The sequence below is a fragment of the Cyanistes caeruleus genome, unplaced genomic scaffold, assembly GCF_971803275.1.
Source record: "Cyanistes caeruleus unplaced genomic scaffold, bCyaCae1.hap1.1 HAP1_SCAFFOLD_99, whole genome shotgun sequence".
NCBI lineage: Eukaryota > Metazoa > Chordata > Aves > Passeriformes > Paridae > Cyanistes > Cyanistes caeruleus.
Window position 1 is genome coordinate 36,757 of NW_028255901.1, and position 20,588 is coordinate 57,344.

Sequence of the window (20,588 nt, forward strand, 5' to 3'; positions counted from 1 at the left end):
GTTTTAATGTTGGAGGTTCTTTTTCTTCAATTTACTTTCTAATATTGTGCACAATGAAATGTTATTGTTTGTGCCATTTCTCATTTTATTTCTCTCTTCACCTCCACTGTGGCCACAGACTGTGCCAATGAGGGGCTGTGCCCTTGGTGGCTTTAAATGAAATAAAGGATCTCCCAGCAAAGTTTTCTGCAGAGATGCCCCTTTTGTTCCCTTCTCTGGAGCTGCAGCAGCAGTGTCTGTGTGCAGAGCTGGGGCAGATCAGTGCTGGCACAGCAGCTGTGCCCAGGAGCAGCAGCACTTGGTGTTGCCAGTGCTGCTCCCGTGCCACTGCCCCGCTGCCCTCCTGGCCCTGGTGTTGCTGCAGGGCCTGAGTGCTCTCGGGGCTGGGCACAGCCCTGGGGGTGGCAGTGCCGGGGCTGCAGCAGGGACAGGCCATGGGCACTGCTGGGGCAGCGCTGACGCCTCAGGGCAGGGCCTGGGGGCTCCAGGCTCCTTGCCCAGGCTCTCTCAAGAACACGGCCAGGCCAAAGCTCAGCACAGAAAACCCCCGTGAGCAGCCCCAGGCTGGCCGTGGGCAGGCTGGGGGCAAACAGCATGGCTGGGGCTCTGCAAGGTCCCTGGGGGAGATGGGAAGGAGCAGCAGAGCAGGGGCTGATCCATCCCCACTGCGCTGGACACCCCAGGGCAGCGTCCCAGAGCGTCCTCATGGAGCTGCCAACAACATCCCCCCTGTGCAGCCCTGGCCTCTCCCCCAGCTCAGAGAGGTGCTGCATCCTTGCAGGCACAGACACGGCAGCACTGGCTCAGGAGCCCCTGTTTGCACTGCCCAGAGCAGGCGTCAGCACCCCCATGGTGCTGCTATGGGGAGATGAACCTGAGGGAGCACAAATGCCATCAGCCCCTGGGGCCAGGAAGGGCTGGGGGACGGGAGAGAAACCACTCAGGTTTGTCGTGGCCTCTGAAGTCACACAGAAAGTTTGTTCCCATGATCTGTGAGTTTCCTGTGCCACTGCAGACGTTGTTGCTCAGAGCCAGGGCTGCCTGGCAGCCACCCCCAAACTGCCCTGAGCATTTCCTTTGCTTCACCTTTGCTCTCTTTACTCTTCCTTCTCCAGATTTCTTATTATTCCTTTTGATTAACCACCCCAGCTCCTTCAGCTACTCCTCACAGGATTTGTGCTCCAGACCCCTCACCAGCCTTGTTGCCCTTCTCTGGACACGCTCCAGCCCCTCCATGGCCTTCCTAAATTGGGGGCCCAGAACTGGACACAGCACTCGAGGTGCTGCCCAACCAGTGCAGAGTAGAGGGGAGGAATCCCTGCCCTGCTCCTGCTGGCCACACTGTTCCTGATCCAGGCCAGGAGCCATTGGCCTCCTTGGCCACCTGGGCACACTGCTGGTTCATGCCCAACCTGCTGTCCATCAGTGCCCCAGCTCCCTTTCTGCCTGGCTGCTGTCCAGCCACTCTGTCCCCAGCCTGTAGCACTGCAGGGGTTGTTGTGGCCAAAGTGCAGGACCTGGAACTTGGACTTGTTAAACCTCACCTTGTTGGGTTTGGGCCCTGGATCCAGCCTGTCCAGCTCCCTGTGCAGAGCCCTCCTACCCTGCAGCACATCAACACTCCCAGCCAACCTGGTGTCACCACGGTTCCATGGGGCCCTGGAGTGTCACAATGGTCTCCAGGATTCCATGAGGCCTCCCAGCAATCCAATTTTGGATCATACTGGGAGTAGCTGGACTCATACTGGGAGTATCTGAGAATGACTGGGAACACACCATGCACATCATCCCCCATACTGGGGGTGACTGGGAGCAACTGGGAGCATGCTGGGAGCCAATGGCATCATACTGGGACTGACTGGGTTGATCTAGCCAGAGGCAACTGGGACCATCCTGGGAGTGCTGCCTTGTGACAAGGATCATACTGGAGCTTAGTGAGCTCATACTGGTGTTGAAAGGGAACAACTGGGATCTCTGAACACCAAAGGTTCCTTTCCTGCTCACTGAAGAAGGAACTTCCCAGTATCCATGTGTGAGGTGACCTTCACCTGAACCAGATGCTGTTAGGAGAAAAAGCTGCCTGTGCTGGAAAATCTCACACAACAAGTCAATGCCAAGAGAGCATATTGCTTTCACAACTTCCCTCCTGGAGCCACAGTCCTTTTGGATCACACAGCAAGCAAGAGAACAGCACAAAATACAAGGCTGTGTCCAGTTTTTGGCTGGATCAGCAAACAGAGGGAGGAATGCCAGGGTTCACTGCCACAGACTCTCCTCTTGGGGAACAGAACCCCCCCAGGCTCCATTCCAAATGCTGTGCACACCCTGCTGGCTACAAACAACCCCTTTTTAAAGAAGTTGTTGGCAGGAGCTTTCCCAAATAAATGGCATCTTAATTGCAATTTTCTTTCAAAATCACCTCAGTTCCAAAGGAAGAACAGAAAGCCCACAGCAATCCCAAAGGCACATATGGTGCACCTGGGGAAATCCTCGACTTAGGGGCCCAGGGAGTTAAAAAATACCCATCAGAAGCCCCAGAGTGCAGAGTGCAAACTGCAGCAACCACTTGCTGGATCATTTTGGCTGTGCTGCACACACCTGCAGACTGTCTGTCCCCCTGCCAGGACAGAAGGACACCCGTCAGGGGCTGGGCTGGCTGCTGAGAATGCCTCGGGCAGGAGGATCCTCAGGCAATGAGCAGGTGCCCAGAGCCGCTCTGACACTGAGGCCTCTGTGCCCCACAGCAACGGGAACACCACAAGGACACGGCAACGTTCCTGTGACATCACAGCAGCAGCTCCCCCAAAAACCGCCTGGAAGGTTCTCCTGGGTCACCAAGGAGCACAAAGGATCCTCAGAGGGCACAACCTATTGCTCAAGGGATCCAAGAGGAGCTCAGAAAATGCAGCAAATGAGGACACCCCACAGCCCAGCCTGAACACTGAGAAGGAACAAAGATGTGAGCAAACCAATGGAAACACAACTTTTGGTCACTGATGCTTCTGACTAAAACCAGCAAGGCTTGTTCCATCTGGGATCTTTGTTTTAGTTCTAGAAACAAGGAGGGTTCTCTACTGTCAATGTACCGAAAGCAGGAACTTGGGGGAAAGAAGGCTGAGAGTGCCAAAGCCTTGTGTGACTCCTTGGACATCTTGTGGCTGAGGGTGTCCAAGGCAATGGACTCACAAGTGGGGTCCCTGCCCTCCCCACTGACAGCTGCCATCTCTCCTTCAGCCCCACACGTGTCTCCAACAACCTCCTGCCAAGGGCCTCCATCCACACATTCCATCACCAGCCACAGATCCTCATCCACGAGGTCACCCAGCATCCCTGAGGCCACAGCAGGGAGTGCTCCTGGCATCTGGTAGAGCACTGTGGCTTTCCTGGGATCCTTCTGGTGCCTGTGGCTGAGAGGAGTGGGGTGGATGGAACCAGGACGGGTCACAGATCAGCAGCCCCACTGCAAGCAGTGCTTTCTCCTGCTGTGTGGGGACCGTGGGGTGACTGATATTGGGACTCCTCTGGCTTTGGCTCCTGCAGACCACACAGTGGCTCAGACACTGGGCTGAGGGAAGGGGTGCCATGGAAACCCAGCACAGGCATTTCTCTTTGGAGAGGGGGTTCTGCAGGGAGACGGGAGAAGAAGAGACTTTCCTGTCTGCTGAGATTCCCCCTCCTCCTTCAGCAGCCATTCCACAATCCATCAGTACCAGAGTTCATAGGATCACTTCCATGCCAGGGAGCACAAGGCACTCAAAACTGAACCCTGCCAGAGCCCAGCCCTGCCTGCCCATTTGGAGGGTGTGGGGGAATGGAATTTCAGCAGGAGCTGACCCACAATGATACTTTGCCACTGGTGGGTTTCTCACAGCCTTAGAAGGAGTTTGAGATCTCTGTCCCCAGCACCTGCTCACCCTTCAAGTGCACACACGAGCCTGGGGGCAATTCAGGTTCCCTGGAGTGGTGGCTGCTTCCCTTGGAAACAGGAGCTGTTGTCTTTTCCAGTGTGCTTAACTCCCTTCTACCTATTAGAAGTGGGTGAGTAAAGGAAATGACCCTGGAGAAAGGGGACCAGAAACTGGGAAAAATGAAACATATCTAATTACAAATGACATCTCTTTCATTTATTTCTTTAGTACTAATCTATTACTACAAACAAAAACTTGTTTCTGAGGTGATTGTTGGGATTCGGGGCTTTATTTCTTGTTCTTGTTGTTATTATTATTTATTAGTATTACTTTTCATTGTTAAGACTTTTAAATCTTAGACATTAATAACAATGGCTGGATGTCACTCACTGGGAAACTTCCCTTGCTTTTCTCACTGGGATTAAACTCTACAATCAACTCCAAGTTGCCAGTGGATTCAAAAGACAGGAAATCCTGTTAATGCTGGGTTTGGTGTGGTTTGGAGCTGGGGAAGGGTCTCATCCCCTCCCAGTGGCGCCCCAAGCCCGCTCTGCTGCCACATCTGCACTCGCGGCCCCTCATGGCTGCTCTGCCCTGGGGACATGGTGGGACCCCTCCTGCCAGGGCTGAGGCTCCTCATGGCCCCTCACAGCCCCTCATGGCCCCATAGAACCTCTCATGGCCCCATAGAACATCTCTTGGCCCCTCACAGCCCCTCATGGCCCCTCACTACCCCTCATGGCCCCACAGAACCTCTCATGGCCCCACAGAACCTCTCATGGCCTCATAGAACCTCTCACAGCCCCTCATGTCCCTTCATGGCCCCTCATTTCCCCTCACAGCCCCTCATGGCCCCACAGAACCTCTCATGGCCCCATAGAACCTCTCATGGCCCCATAGAACCTCTCATTTCCCCTCACAGCCCCTCACAGCCCCAGGGGCTCCTCCCAAAGGAGAAGGGGTCGGGCCCTGCTCACTCTCCTTTTATTTCGGTCCCTTCACAGCGCCGAGTAAAGAAAGGCTGAATGGAGCCTTTCCCCAGCGTTTCCCTCGGGGTTCATTGCGGGCTGAAGCTCTGTGCTGGCGCTGGCCCCAGCACCAACATCCCTGCAGCCCCCAAGGCCTTTGCTGTCCCCCCGTGTCCGTTCCCTGTCCCCGAGTCCCGCCCGGCTCTGGCAGCAGCAGCAGCCGCAGCGCAGCGGGCGCAGGCCCGGCCCGGCCGGGGCTCCCGGCCAGGAGCAGCAGCAGCGCCGGCCCTTCCCACCTGCTCCTGCCTCGGCTTCCCAGGGCTTTTGCCAGGGCAATGCTGGACTACAGCAACAATCCCCCACAAACAGCCCTGATTCCTCAGGGCCCGCCTCTGCTGCCCTCAGCCAGCCCTCAGAGGAAGAAAGGATCGGGATCCAGCGCTGTTTTCAGCCCTGTTTTACTCACCCTGAGGTGACAGCAGGAGGCTGTTGGTGCCTTGGCCTTGGCAATTGTAGATCCCGGCTGCTCTTGCCCCTCTTCTGCTTGCCACTTGAATTTTAGCAGTACAGCTGCAATTGCCTCTTTCAATCAGTGCTACCCACTGTGCTTTTGTCACGGGGAACTCAGGATTTTTGTTTCAGGCATCGTGATCAGTACAGATCAAAATGCTCCCAAGTCCCTGAGCACTAAGTCAAGGGGAATTAAAGCCACACAGGTCACATCTGCAGTGCTCAAACACAGCCCTGTTGCTGCTGCTGCTGCTGAAATAGAATCAACTGACAGAGGCAATCACAGAAATTGCCTCTGCAGTGGCAAATAAAATGAAAAAATCCACCAGGAGAAAGAAAAACCAGAACTTCCCAACTCGCTTCATTGTTTCTTCTGAGCAGCAGAAGAAAAAGGAACAGGGCACCTTTCAGGCAACTCCACAAGCTCAGGGTTCTCATTTCATTGGGAATCTGAGATGCAATTGGCCTTGTTAAAAGGATAAAAGCAAAGGGAATGAATTGGGAATTATTAGGAAAAAATGACCCTTCTTACACACAAAGTTCACCAAGTCATTCCCTGCATTTCTCCTTTTCACATTCTTTCTCTCATCCACTGAGAGCTCCAGCTTATCATGTTCTGCTGCTTATCATCACCTGATTGTGCTCTTGATTTCTCCCAGTGCAAGAGATGTAGAATCATCTCAACTGAACACAGAAACAAACTCCCTCTGTCAGCCCATCTGCATGTTCCAGATCACTTTCCAGATGTCCATGGGGCTGTTGGAATGATGAGCTCTCCACTGCTGGCTGCAGGCTCTGGAGATTCTTTCTCCACATTCAGCCAGGCTTGTATTCCCCAACAATTCCTGGTAGCCCATCATGTTTTCTTTGGGTAGAAGAGGAACAATGAAAACCTCACCAATGGCACAACTCCCCTGTGCACAAGGAAAAGAAAGAACAAGTTGTCAAGTTCTTCAAACATTTGTCCTGCTTTGCTGCAAGAGTTGTGCTGCACTCACAGTGTGGGAAGTCAAGAGAAGCTGCAGCTGGGGGCACATCTTGTGACAGGAGCTGCGCCTTGTTCTCCAGGACAGGTTTTTGGAAAGAACAGACAGGACTGGGGAGAAGATTCTGGGAAAATGGAAACAGCTTATTTAAGAAATGAAAATAAAATCAAAAGAAACAAACAATATGTTTTTCTCTATTTATTTTTATGTTCCCCTTTTCCATCTTGCACTGTTTCTCCATCCCATTCATTCCAAATGGCTCTCACCTCTAAGATCTGAGACTTGGCAAGTTTTAGACACTGTAAAGTACCATGAGCTATAGCCAGTTTGCCTTGCCCTGTTTTCCTTGGAAAGCAATGCTGGAGACACAAGTGCAGTGCTTGGCTCAGGTACAAATTCTGCATTCAGGGAATGTGCTCAGACGGTGTCTGAGCCTCAGCAGGGACAAGGCACAGCAGCAGCCAAGGGCATTGCTGTGCCCCTGTGCAGGAGTCCAGACTCTGGCTCTTGGCTCAGCAGGGCAAAGTTGCCGTGTTTGGCCAGGCTCAGGGGCTGCCCGGGGAGCGCGGGGCTCGGGGCGGGGCCGAGCGGGCAACGGACAAACGGACACGGGGACAAACGGCCCCGGTGCTTCAGTTGCAGCGGCAGCGGCGGCAGCGGCAGCAGCGGCGGCAGCGAAAGCAGCGATTTTATCAATTTTCTGTGTCTCCTCTCCCTCTCCCACTGTCCCTCATCTTCTCCCTGTCTCCCTTTTCCTGTGTCCCCTTTTCGTCCAGTTTCCCTCTCCCCGTGCCCACCCGGGCCATGCCCCCGGTCCGCCCCCGGCCCCGGGCGGGGCTGCCCCGGCCCCGGCCCCGGCCCCGTCCCCGCCCATCCCGCCGAGGTCTCCTCTTCGCCTGGCTCTGGCTGTGCTGGGCGGGCATCAGTGCCAGGGGCTGGGGCGGCATCGCTGCCCTTTGGCTCCGCCTGGCCCGACCCCGGCCCCGGCCCCGGCCCCGGCCCCGGCCCCGGCCCCGGCCCCGGCTCCTCCCGGGGCCCGCGGAGGACACAGGCGGTGCGGCCGCTGCCGCCGCCTCCGCTGCGGCTTCCCCGGCCCGAGCTCCGCCGCTGTCGCGTTCCAATGAGGGAACGCCTGCGGGTGCCCGGCCCGGGGAGCTCGGGGAGCGCTCGGGGGCCGTTCCTGGCCCCGGGCCGAGCGCTGACGGCCGCGTCTCTTCCCCAGGGAAGGCGCAGCAGGCCCTGCAGCAGCGCTACCGAGTGGGTTCACTGCTGGGGCGCGGCGGCTTTGGCAGAGTTTTTGCGGCCACTCGGCTCTCGGACGGACTCCCGGTGAGCAGAGGGGCCGGCGGCGGGCGGAGGAGGAGGAGGGCGCGGAGGAGGAGGATGGGGCTGGACACGGTGGGCGGTGAGCTGAATCCGCTGTTCCCTTTGGCTTGCAGGTGGCCATCAAAAAGGTGCCACGGAACCGCGTCCGGCACTGGGGCGAGCTGGTGAGTGAGCGGGGCCGGCGGCAGAAGCCGGGCCGTGCCGGGCGGGGATGAGCCGGGGCCCGGCAGGGTGGGAGCCGCCAGGACACCTGCAGGGAGAGCGGGCGTGGGGCCAGCGGAGGGCACAGAGCATCCCGGGCTGGCTGAGGGCTTCCCGAGCCCTGGCACGGGCTCAGCCCCACTGACGGCACCGTGCTCCTCCCGCAGCCCGACGGCACCAGCGCACCCCTGGAGATAGTGCTGCTGGACAAGGTGTCCACAGGCTTCCCCGGTGTGGTGCAGCTGCTGGAATGGCTTGAGCTCCCCAACACCATCGTGATGGTGCTGGAGCGCCCGGAGCGGTGTCAGGACCTGCGGCGTTTCATTCGGGCACGGAGGTTCCTGTCCGAGGAAGAGGCGCGGGAGCTGTTCCAGCAGGTGCTGGCGGCCGTGCGGCACTGCACCAGCTGCGGGGTCCTGCACCGAGATATCAAACCGGAGAACATCTTGGTAGACCTGGACACCGGCGAGGCAAAACTGATCGACTTCGGCTGTGGCACCTACCTGCAGGACACAGCGTACACTCAATTTGCAGGTGAGCCCACACAGGGGTGGTGATCCTGGTCCTGGCATCTCCTGGCCCAACCTGGGTGTGGCAGCAGGGATTCTCCCAGGACTGGGGCTGGGGCAGCCAGCCTGACAAAATCCCCCGTGGGTGGGGATAGCAGAGAGGGGGAGGCAGAACCTGTGCACCAGCTGGTTTGGTGTGCAGGTGAGAATGGGCTTGGACTGTTCTGCTCACCTGGTTTGCCTTGGTTCAAGATATTTTTTGGGCAATGCCAGCAGGGAGGATGTGGGTGTGGTTTTTCCCCAGCACTGAGTGGGTATTTCCCTTTGTGTGTCATGGTCGGGCCTTGCCAGGGTTTCTGCTGCCCTCTTCCAGCACCAGTGGCTTCTTTTCCAACCCCAAGTTTGTACCCAAGTCCCAGGTGCTGGTGAGAGGGCAGCAGGTCACCCCGTGTGCCACTGGGGCAGCCCCCACATGCCCAGGGATGCTGGGGCCAGGCTCTGGGAGCAGCAGCATCCCCCTGATGAGCTCCATCCATATTCCATAGGAACACCGTCATACAGCCCCCCGGAATGGAACGACTTCGGCTGGTACCATGGCGAGGCAGCGACCGTCTGGTCCCTGGGCATCCTGCTGCACGAGATGGTCTGCGGGGAGCACCCTTTCAGGAGGGGCAGGAACATCAGATGGGGCCAGCTCCCGCTGCCACAACGGCTCTCCCAAGGTGGATCCTCATCTCTGGGCACGGGGGGAACACCAGTGTTGGGAGACAGCAGCGGGCTCGTGAGCATCCCGCTCTGGCAGCTGCTGAGGAGGTGGCACATGTCCTGCTCTCCTGCTCTCCTCCAAAACAAAGAATTGATGGGAAAGTTTAGGCCCAGCTCTGAGCACATCCAGCATGGCCTGGGCACGGGAATAGTGGGGCAAAGCAGACAGGAGCCTTCTCCAACTGACCAGTGGTTTGTGGTTTCTCTCCCCAGACTGCCAGATTCTGATCAGGTGGTGTTTATCCCTGAACTCCTTGGACAGGCCCTCGTTAGAAGACCTGTCCTGCGATCCCTGGTTGCAGGATATTCATCAGCCCTAGAAGAAGGGAGAGAGCCACAGGCACAGTGATGCAGGGACCTGGTAAGTTACAGCTCCACACATGCCCTGGCAATCAGCAGCAAAGAAACCCAGACTTTTTTGTCCTGCCTGTGTCACTGCACTGGGGTCATGGAATGGGAACACACAGCCCTTGTGCTGGAGCTGAGCTGCTCTGCCCAGCACTGGTGGGCACCATCTGAGCTGGTTTTGCTTGTCCTGCTTCACTGACAGCCGGGCCCTGGGCAGAACCCTGACAGCCTGGTGTCACCCCAGGGAAGAAGGAGCCCCTGGAGAAGCTGTACCAGGTGGGGCTGCTGCTGCTGCTGCTGGAGACATGGAGGACAGCAGCAAGGATGACAACCTCTTCCTCCACCTGGCCAGCGGGAGCTGGCGATGATGGACTTTGATTCTGGAACCTTCTTCAAAGCCAGGCTCCACAGGGAATTTTCAGGTAAGTCCAGACCCAGGGGGATGCTCCCAGATTTGTGCATTGGCCGGGAACCAAAGGTTTCCCCTCTGCTGGGGCAGATGCAACTGATTCCTCAGTGGCTGCCCAGCTGGTTTTTGGCAGGGCTGGGGGCGTGGGCTGGGGTGGTTACGAAATGGGAGTGGGATCCTGGCCCTGCCAACAGCCCCCAGCACCCACCGTGCCCCGGGCTGGGGCTGGGGCAGCCAGCCCAACACAAACAAACCCCCATGGCAGGAGCACAGGTGGGACTCCAGAACCTGAGCACGGCTGCTTTGCTGTGCAGGCAAGGAAGGGCTTGGGCTGCTCCACTCCCCTGCTTTGCTTTGGGATCACCGTGATTTTGGGGGACAGTGCAGGGGGAAGGGAGAAAGCATGGGCTTCCCTCACCCATGGGTGGGTTTTTCCCCAGAATGTAGGGGTTGGGCCTTCCTCAAGCTCCTGACAGACATAAGATTTTTTACCATTTTTCTGGTTTCCCCTTTTTGTCTGTAACCTATTTTCATTAATTTGTTGTTTGTTTTTCTAAAAGAAGCGTTCCAGGTGGGGTCCAGTCTGGATCAGGAAGTGCTTGGGACCAGCTGTGGCGTGGATGGGCCGTGCCCTTGGAGAAGACTGAGGACATGGTTTGGGACCAGCTTTTCTTGTGGCAGCGGATGGTGTGAGGTGGGTCCTCATCTCCTTGGCATGGGTGGGACAAGAGCTTTTGGGAGATGGCAGCGGGCACAGGAGCATCCCGCTCTGGGCAGCTGCTGAGGGGCTGGATCTGCCGTGGCTGGCTGCAGGCTGGGCACATGTCCTGCCCTCCTGCTCTGCTCCCCAAGGCAGCAGTGATGGGCAGCTTTGGGCCCAGCTCTGAGCACGGCCAGCATGGCCTGGGCACCGCGGCTGGCTGGGACAAGGGGACAGGAGCCTTCAGCTGACGGGCGGTTTCTGCTTTCTCTCCTTGCAGCCGGGCTCTGCGGATGCTGAGGCTGCTCTGGGCTCTGCCAGGGCTCTGCTGGGCTCAGCACCGGGCCGGGATCAGCCAAAGAAGAAACGCTGTGACCTGCAGCAGAGACTTGAGCATTTTGGCAATGCAGCTCAAGTCTGCAGAGTGTCCACCTCCAAGGGAAAACATGACACCCCCCAAAAATTAAACTTGTTCCGTAACTTCTGAAATGAAATCAATCTGGGATGACCCCAAATGACATTTTTCAGCTTGCTCAAGCTGTAGCTCAGCCCTTCTCTGAACCGTTCTGTCCCCACACCTGCCTTTTACTTCACAACTGCTTCCTCCTTTCCCCCAGTGAGTTCCCAGCCCATCACAGTCTCCATCACACTGCAGCCTTCCTCGATGCCCCTCACCACGAGGAAGACCAAGCCCCAGTCTCAGGGACTCATCCTGTCACTGGCTGAAGAACAGCAATGTCTGTGCCAGGGGCTCTTGGATGTCTCTGTATCCATGGACAGAAGGTCTGTCTTTGCAAAGGTTTCCATAATATCTTGGTACCCATGAGTATGGAATGAACACAGAGGGTGAAAGTGTCAGTCACGTTGTTTGCACACTCCTTCCTTTCCATACAAGACACATCCATGCACACCCCCACGTACAGATATATTAAAAGGATAGGGATGGATAGAGATTTCCCACAGAGCTCTCACTTTGGCAGAATTCACCTTGTAAGCCATGACCAGGGCATTTTTTTCCCAGCTCTGTGTCAGTAGGTGTCCAAGAGCTGAAGGGAACAGCATTTAGAAGCAGTTTCAGGATTTCTAGGCAGGAAAGGGAGCTGACAACCATCCACATAACTCACCATATTCGTCGGGATGGGCTGCTGGTTCTTTAGGAATATGGCACAATGGAGACACGAGACTTGGGATAATCCCAGCTCTCTGTGGATCTGTGCAAAGGGGGAGCAGCAGAAACACCTTGTGTCTTCTTTGGGGACACAAGGTCCAAGGAGCTGGGGTGGCAGAGCGTGGCCTGGGCTGGTGGCAGGTGAAGTCCCATTTCATGACATCCCGGAGTGGCACAGGACAAAGCTCCAAGCAGCCACAGCCCCACTGAGGAAGTCCTTGGAGTGCTGCACATCCCATAGGAAAAGCTGCATTCACTCAGTTCATTGGCATTTATCACTTCCATTTGCAACACTTTAGGTCCAAGTTTCAAACTGCAAACTTTTTACACTCAAGACACAGTCATGAAGAACATGAATTTCAATTTCCTATTCCTTTAACTGCTGTGTAAAATATCTTAATATTGGAAAACATCCATCAAATCTGTAAAGGAAGGCAGCTAATGGATCCTTTCCACTAGCATGTGTGCAAACTAAGGAACTAAAATCAAAGCTGAGTTCTCTTTTTCAAAAGATCAGTTACCTCTTTCTTACTCCAGAGTTAAAGATTTTTCACTACACATTTGGGGGCAATTTTTATCTTTCATTTCTTTTTTATGTTTTCTTTTCTGGTTTTTAGGTTTTTGGTTTTTTTGTTGTTGTTGTTGTTGTTGTTTTGTTTTTACAGAAAACATGTCCTAGAAAAGGCACGTCCTTTGCTCCTGGTTCCCGTGTGGAGCAGCTCCCTTCCCGCTGGCTGAGCTGCTCAGGCAGAGCCCGGCAGCTCCTGGCCCTGCAGGGCTGAGGCTTTTCCCCGTTGCTGGGCACAGACTGATGGAGCAGCACTGCTGAACACGGGCACACGCAGAGGGAGCAGAGCAGCTGCCTTTGCCCACCTGAAGCTCCAAGGCCAAACTCTGAGCAGGCACGGCTGCAAGAGACTCGCAGGCTCCCTGTTGGCTCTGCTGCCCCACTTGTGCCCGGCCCAGCTCTGCGGGAGGCAGAGGGAGAACAAGGGGCAGCTCCCTCCCAGCCCCAGCCCAGGGACCCCTCGAGGCAGCCCCGGGCCTTGGGCCACTGTCAGCACCCGCTGCTCCAGCCACCGCTTCTGCTGGCACTGACAGCAACAACCAAACTGGGGCTGGTCCCCAGGGAGCAGCAGCAGTGCCTGCATCTGATCCCTCAGCCTGGGGCAGCCCCCTGGGGGAACAGAGGGCACAGCAAGAGGGACAAAACCAGGCAGGGGCAGAGACTGGGAAGAGCCAGAGCTGGGAGCAGCAACAGCTGCTTCATTGCACTCCTGGAGAAAGCTCTTGGCTGGCTCAAAGCACTGAAAGGTGTGAAAGGCAGAGAGGAGGCCACACCAAACAATGCTCCTGTTTTCACACCCTCCTGTAATAAATGGAAATGATTCATGCTAACTAAAGTGTAACTATTTGGAAAGTTATTATTAGGAGCAATCAAGGGAATTGGTGTTACAAGGCAGATGTACCCCTCTACAGATGTTACATGTTAAAATTAAGATACAGGATGTAGTTTTGAGATAAGAAATGCCCTAAGACAAAATCAACCTTGAGATGGATAAAGTTGGAATGACTTTAGGTATAGGGCCTGAAAATTATAAAATATAAGACTAATTAGTGGAGCACAATGCTTATTTACATAACACAACGCTTAGGACGCACGCAGAGCCTGTACGGTTATCCAGAGGACAACAAGGATGAGTGTAAGCCTTCGTCAAAAGACCACCAAAAGAAGACTGAAGACCCCCGAGCAACAAGTGATGCATGCACCATGAAGAACAGTGATGCAAAATTATAGAATCAGAAATTGGAGGAGACTTACTGGAAACCTGAATGAATATGTATAAGCATACAGTATATAAGTTTAGTTTGAATTGCTCTATTTCATACGTAAGGGGGTTGAGAAGCCCTCTCCTTACCCCGGTCAGTTTTTCTTATGCTTTAATCATAATTACTGGCAAGCTATATTCATATATATATTCATATATATATATGCATATGTGTGTATATATATATATATGAATATATTCACTAAATTGTACTCTTTTACTAAATTGTATTCCTTCTATATCAAATTGCTATTCAATCCACTAAATTGTATTCTTCTATTAAATTGGACTCTTGTATTCAATTCACTAAACTGTATCATTTTTTTTTCTTGTTATTAAACTGCTCATAACCACAATAGCTTTAGTTGTCCACATTTCAATTTCATTTATGACACTGCCCTTGGGTGAGTTACAGCCACAGCGAGAGGGAGGAGGAGATGATCCCACCCATGGCTGCTGCTGGCTCCAGACATTTGCTGGGATAAAGCTGAACCAGAGCTTCAGCATCTCCCCCAAAATCACAGACTCACAGAATGCCTTGGCTTGGAAAAGACTTTAAACCTTAAGTGAACCTTATCATTCCATCAACTGCCATGGCAGGGACACCTTCCACTATCCCAGGCTGCTCCAAGCCCCGTCCAACCTGGCCTTGGACACTTCCAGGGATCCAGGGACAGCCACAGCTTCTCTGGGCAAGCTCTGATCTCTGCCCAGGTGAGCAGGGACAGGAGCCGAGGGAACGGCTGGAGCTGGGCCAGGGCAGGGCTGGGCTGGAGATGAGCAAAAGCTTCTTCCCCCCCAGGGGGCTGGGGCAGTGCCCAGGCTCCCCAGGGAATGGGCACGGCCCCGAGGCTGCCGCAGCTCCAGGAGCCTTTGGCCAGCGCTGCCAGGGATGCACAGGCTGCGATTGTTGGGGTGTCTGTGCAGGGCCGGGGGCTGCACTCCATGATCCCAATGGGTCCCAGATGCCAGCTCAGCCCCTTGTGCAACTCTCACCCTTTGGCTCAGCCTTTGTGTCCCCTGGAGGCGCTGGCAGAGCTGATGGGGTGGGGCAGGAGCGGGGCAGCCCCAGCGTTCCCCTGGCAGTGACAGCACAGCCGGGCCAGCAGCCCCAGCGTTCCCCTGGCAGTGACAGCACAGCCGGGCCAGCAGCCCCAGCGTTCCCCTGGCAGTGACAGCACAGCCGGGCCAGCAGCCCCAGCGTTCCCCTGGCAGTGACAGCACAGCCGGGCCAGCAGCCCCAGCGTTCCCCTGGCAGTGACAGCACAGCCGGGCCAGCAGCCCCAGCGTTCCCCTGGCAGTGACAGCACAGCCGGGCCAGCAGCCCCAGCGTTCCCCTGGCAGTGCCAGCACAGCCGGGCCAGCAGCCCCAGCGTTCCCTCCCTGGAGACGCTCCAAGGGAAGCGGCCAGAGCCGCGTCCAGTCAGCGGAACTGAGCGGCCACTGAGCACCCCCGGCCTGGGCTGCTGTGGATTCCTCTGCACACAGCTCGGGGAAGGTGCCCTTGGCCACCCCCACAGTGCCACAGACAAGTGTCACACACAGTTACAGAGCTCTGCCCACAGCTCACAGGGGGAGTTAATTTATAAAAAACCCCAAAAATCCACCATGAAAAAGAGAACTCCTACCTGGCAGAGCTGTTCCACCCTTCAGTTGAGACACCTGCATGCACACAAGACCTGGGGCTGCAAAAAATGAGGCTTCATCGGCAAATTTGCAGGAAAAACTGGTTTAGGACAGGCTATCAGCAGAACTGTTCTCAGCTGGGTGAAAAAGGCCCCTTTAGCAGCTGCAGGGCCATTGAAAATGCAGATCCTCAGCCCATGAGGGAGAAAAGGGCTCTGAATTCCCCTCCCCTGACACACAAACCCTGCTCCCAGGCTGCTCCCCACACAGGATTCTACTGGAGGACTGTGGAAAGCTGAGAGTTGGCTCTGGCTTCTTCATGTTCCATGTCCTAAAGCTGCCTGGGAGAAGAAATTTAGGGTCAGCTCCACTGGCACAATCCCTCCTGGCCCAGGGCACAGCCCCAGGAAGGTCTTTGCTCCTCCCTCGGCCCTCCCTGAGGAGGCTGGCAGGGCTCGCAGGTTTTTGGCATTTGTCCTTGCTGCCCCTCACATCCCACTGCCCCACAAAGAGCCCCGAGCCACCCGTGAGGGACAGGCCCTGCTGGGCCAGGCCTGGGCTCAGGGCTTGGCCTTTCTGCTTCCTCCAACCCAGCCAGGGCTGGCTCAGCATTGCAGTTCCTGTGCTGTGCCCCAAGCTCGCTCGGGCCCTGCTGGAAAGGGACCTGAGGTACCTCCATCCCCTCGGGCAGTGCATGGGAGAAAACAACAAACTTCTCAGGAGGATGGGGAACAAACTTTCAGCTGCAAACTTTAAAGAATGAGGTACTCGGGAAATCATAAAGCTGCATGCAATTAGAGGAAATCACTTCACTAAGCACTGACTGAGCCAACTCGTCCAACCCATCCAACTTCAAGCTATCCAGATTTTGAAAACTGGAAGTCAGGGGAAGAGAGAGAGGGACAGAGATCCACAGTCAGCCTTGGATCCAGTGCCATCGCAGCTGCTGAGAGCTCCAGGGCCATGGCACATGTCAGTGTCACACCCGTGTCACAACCTCACCTGCTCTGCTCCCTCTCCCAGCTGGGGTTTTTGGGGTGCCAGGGGCTTGGCAGCCACTTTGGGGCTGGAGCAGAGGCTGCAGTGGCTGGGCTGGGGCAGTGACCGCCCCACACAGGCAGAACTTGCTCTGCCCCCAAACACACCCTGGAGATGTCTGGGGCCATTCATCATTTCTCTGCTCTCCAGCGCTGAGGCAACGCACTCTGGCTACAGCTCTGAGCTCGTGCCCATGGCAACCAGCCCTGGCAATGGGGCTCCATGGAGCTGCTCTCAGGAGCCCCCAAAGAGTTGGGGAGTGCCCCAAAACCTCCTGAGAAATGTGAGATACCTTAAAATCTCTTTGGGAACATCCAAATATCCAAAACTCACTAACGGGTTTCCCCTCCATTCATCATCCCCAAACTTTGGCTGTCTCATTGCAGACCCCACCCCACCTCCCCAATCCCAACCCCAACCCATCCCACTCCTGCTGGACTTCAGAATGCCTTCCCAAGCCTGATTCCCCCCCATTTCACACCTCCCAAACTCCATCACATCCATCCTCCCACACCCAATGCCCATCTCACCCCTCCTGATTTGCATCCCACTTCACCCAATCCCCTTCCAACCCCATTCCACCTGATGCCTTCAGAAGGCTGACCTAGAACAGAGGCTGGACAGAGTTAAGAATAAAGTTTCTTAAAAGGCCTTAAAGGATACACCTTGGGCAGTACAAGAACCTGTACTTGTAGCCAGGGCTACACCCAGGATGGACCAAAAATGGTCACAAAAATGAACAACTGATCACAAAGTCTCACATTTTTAGAAGTTTAGGTCCATCTGCATATTTGGGTTCATTGTCCAGTTACAGCTTCAGATGATGAAGTCCCATCCTTCTTTATTTCTCTCTTCAGTCCACCCTTGTTTATGCTTTTGGGCTTGGAACTTGTAACGACTGTCCTTGGTATCAAGCTAGAAAAGGAATTGTTTTGTCTACCTGTTGTAGTTTAAGGCCTGGCGATCTGAAGATTTCGGGATGTAACGGAAAGTTAGCAAAAACCCCTCTCTGTTAGGATAGTAAAACCTTCTGTAATTAGCAAATAGCACTCAAGTGTAACGTAAGCAGATGGGAGTAACACAATGACCCTAGGTTATAAAAGGTCAAATTCTCCTGCAATAAACGCCATTGCTTTGCCATCCATCACATTGATGTCTTGTGGGTAGATTGGCCAGGGTGGCCAGGGGGGGAGGCCACGGTGCTGGCTCCTGAATTGGGGTGTTTGCCTTGCTTGGAAAACCTACACTACCTACTCTGTGAAGAGAGCTCAGTGACACCTAATGTGAAGTTCAAAACTACAAACCTAGGCAGTGCAGAACATGAAAGATATGAAAGCTAAAATTTAAGGCAACACACCCTGAGGGGATGCAGAATCCAGTCATTTTGGGTGGGATTGAGTAGATTTCAGTGGCACTGAGTGGTTTTGAGGTGACAGATCGAACCCTCTCGTCTCCTTGAGTGCCAAGAAATGGAGACAACTCCACCAAATAACCCCACAACCCCTGAATACTCCCAAGTATCTCCCAGATTCCCTTGAAGCATTAGTAAATGTGAGGTTGTAGATGCCTTTGATGAATTTGTAGACTTTTATTCCAATTTTGTCTGTTTTAAAGAGATGAAGATGAATCAAAAGATAGAACCAAACCAGAATGACCACCAGCCCAGTGTGTTGCCAACACAGATCACTGGGAACGTGGGTCATCAGAGCTCTGCCCAACGTGGGTCCTCTGATGGGGATGGAGCTGGGGCAGTGCACAAAGCTCTTCCTGCACTTGGGGCACTCGCAGGGCTTCCCTTACCGGTGCCTCTGTTGGTGCTGGGTCAAGTGAGAGCTCTGGGTGAAGTTCTTCCCACAGTGGGGACACTCGTAGGGCCTCTCCCCAGTGTGGATGCGCCGGTGCCTGATGAGGTGGGAGTTGTGCTTGAAGCCCTTCCTGCAGTCAGGGCAGCGGAAGGGCCTCTCATCCGTGTGAATCCGCTGGTGCAGGAGGAGATTGGAGCTGCTCTGAAACCTCTTCCCACACTGGAGACACTCATAGGGCCTCTCCCCAGTGTGGATCATCTGGTGGATGGTCAGCTGGGACCTCCGGCTGTAGGTCATCCCACATTCCCCACACTCATAGGGCTGTTCCCTGGTGTGGATCTTCTGGTGGCAGATCAGGCTGGAGCTCCGGCTGAAGCTCTTCCCACATTCCCCACACTCATAGGGTCTCTCCCCAGTGTGGATGCGCCGGTGGTTGATGAGGTGGGAGTTGTGCTTGAAGCCCTCCCCGCAGTCAGGGCAGCGGAAGGGCCTCTCATCCGTGTGAATCCGCTGGTGCCTGAGGAGAGTGGAGCTGGTCTGAAACCTCTTCCCACACTCGGGACACTCGTAGGGCCTCTCCCCAGTGTGGATGCGCTGGTGGATGATGAGTTCGGAGCTGCAGCTGAAGCCCTTCCCGCATTCCCCACACTCATAGGCCCATTCCCCAGTGTGGATCATCTGGTGGCGGATCAGGGTTTTCCTCTGGCTGAAGCTCTTCCCACACTCCAAGCACTTGTAGGGCTTTTCCCCATCCTGAGGCTGCTCATGGACCACCAGCTCAGAGCCCCGGCTGGATCTCCGGCCGCCTTCCCGGCACAGGGTGGGTCTTTCCTCCTCAGAGCACCCTGGGATGGGTTTGGAGCCCCTCCTCCTGTGGGATCTCCATGGCTTTACCTCCCTGTTGGATTCCTGTGCTGTGGAGCCACTCAAAACAGCTTCTTCCATGAGGTTCTGCCGTGGGGATTTGTCCTCCCTGGTCTCCATCCTCAGCTCCTTGTCTGGGGGAGGAAGGACAAGGAGAGGATGGGATTTGCCTCCGTGCCAGAGGGAAGGGGAAGGAGATCCCCCCAGTGCGTCCCCGGCAGGACGGCGTCGGCAGTGGGGTTGTCCTGCAGCCGGGGGCCAGGCTGGGCTGGGAGATGGAGCAGGAGAGAGGGGGAAAGGGGCACTGACTTCCTCCTCACCTGCCTGGGTGTCCTGGGGCATCTTCCTCTTCCTCACAGCCTCCTCCTCCATCTGGACAAGGTTTGGGAATGGGAAATCCTGGTTTGAGGAAAAATACAGTTCATGAGCACATTGGATTCGGGGGTTCCTCCTGCCCAAGTCCATCTTTAGAAATCACAAGCTACCCATAAAAACCTCCAAAACATCAAGATTCAGCCCTGAAAATGTCTCCCAGGAGTTCCCCATCTCTGTCTTTCCCCTTGGTGTTCAGAGGTTCCCCCCTGTCCCAGCTGCTGGGGGTCACGCTTGTATTGGGGTTCCCCTGTCTGCTCAGTCCCTCCCCAGGCTGCTGGGAGTGCCAGGAATCTGAAAAGCTCCCCCCGTTTCCATCTCCCCACTTAGGGATGCTGGTACCCCCCAGTGTCTCCACAAGGGGCATTTTCCACTCAGCTTTGCAGTCCTTAAGTCGCAAATATCCCCTCCCAAAAAACCCAGCCCAGGGACCCCCCAGGATATCTGGGCTGAGCTCCCCCTCTCGGGGCACCTGTGGGATGGGGGGTGATGATCCCACAGCTGGGGGACTGTAAATTCAGGGAGTTCTTGACCTCTTGGTTCCTTCTCCTTTCCCTGATCCTTCTTTGTCCCTCCTCTTCCTGTTGAAGTTCATTTAAACAATTATGGTCTGTCCCAAGGGAAGAACTCACCCTTGGTTTTGTATAAGGTCAGTCCCTACCTACCCTCCCTTTTCTTTTCCCTATCCCACTGGCTGTAACCCCCCTGTATCCCCTGGCCACCCCCTCCCCCAAGTTTAAGAGACAGCACCCGAGGAATCTCAGCCTCTCTCTTGCCCCGGGCGCTCCACATACAATGAACCCAGGACCACGTCTCGTAAGTTTGACCCTTCTTTGTCTAAAATACCTTAGGTCCATGTTGGATATATTTTGAGACCCCTTCCCGCCTGTGTTCTGTGAAGGGCAGACACATCCCCATGGGGGAAAAGAATGAAGGGGTTTGTGGAGTATTTCCAACATCTTCCTCCCTCTCCTCCCCTTCCATCCCTCCTCCTTCTCCTCCCTAATGCCAGCTTCTTCTCCTACTTCCATCCCTTCTCACTCTCCTTCTTCATCCCTCCTCTTCCATCCCTCCTCCTCCTCCCCCAGGAGCAGTGACACCCTCGGTGCCCCGTTCCCAAACCCCTCACAGCCCACGGCAGGAGCGGGGATGGAGCCGGGACAGGTCGGGATGGGCAGCGCGGGGCTCTCCGCTGCTCCCACCCGCTGGGGACGGGGGGAACCCGGCCCGGGGAAAAGGAGAGGGAAACTGGGAAA

The 20,588-nt window shown here is 55.4% G+C and overlaps 4 protein-coding genes across 4 annotated transcripts in view; 3 read left to right on the forward strand and 1 right to left on the reverse strand.

Annotated features, from left to right (window-relative positions):
- Window positions 1-20,588, forward strand: part of LOC147646404 (olfactory receptor 14I1-like) — a 186,438-nt gene that overhangs the window by 2,306 nt on the left and 163,544 nt on the right. The gene's annotated exons all lie outside the window — the stretch shown is intronic.
- Window positions 1-20,588, forward strand: part of LOC147646405 (olfactory receptor 14I1-like) — a 142,156-nt gene that overhangs the window by 2,301 nt on the left and 119,267 nt on the right. The gene's annotated exons all lie outside the window — the stretch shown is intronic.
- Window positions 7-11,101, forward strand: LOC147646407 (serine/threonine-protein kinase pim-1-like). The gene is made up of 7 exons (XM_086873462.1): window positions 7-15; window positions 8,067-8,433; window positions 8,954-9,130; window positions 9,387-9,534; window positions 9,724-9,943; window positions 10,491-10,624; window positions 10,911-11,101. The coding sequence occupies exons 1-4, from the start codon at window positions 7-9 to the stop codon at window positions 9,491-9,493; spliced, it is 660 nt and encodes a 219-aa protein (XP_086729588.1). The 3' UTR covers window positions 9,494-9,534; window positions 9,724-9,943; window positions 10,491-10,624; window positions 10,911-11,101.
- LOC147646408 (uncharacterized) lies at window positions 16,913-19,353 on the reverse strand. Its single transcript, XM_086873481.1, has 2 exons — window positions 19,281-19,353; window positions 16,913-19,094 (listed from the first exon to the last, which is right to left on the reverse strand). Exons 1-2 carry the CDS (start codon window positions 19,330-19,332, stop codon window positions 18,088-18,090), a joined length of 1,059 nt encoding a protein of 352 aa, XP_086729607.1. The 5' UTR covers window positions 19,333-19,353; the 3' UTR covers window positions 16,913-18,087.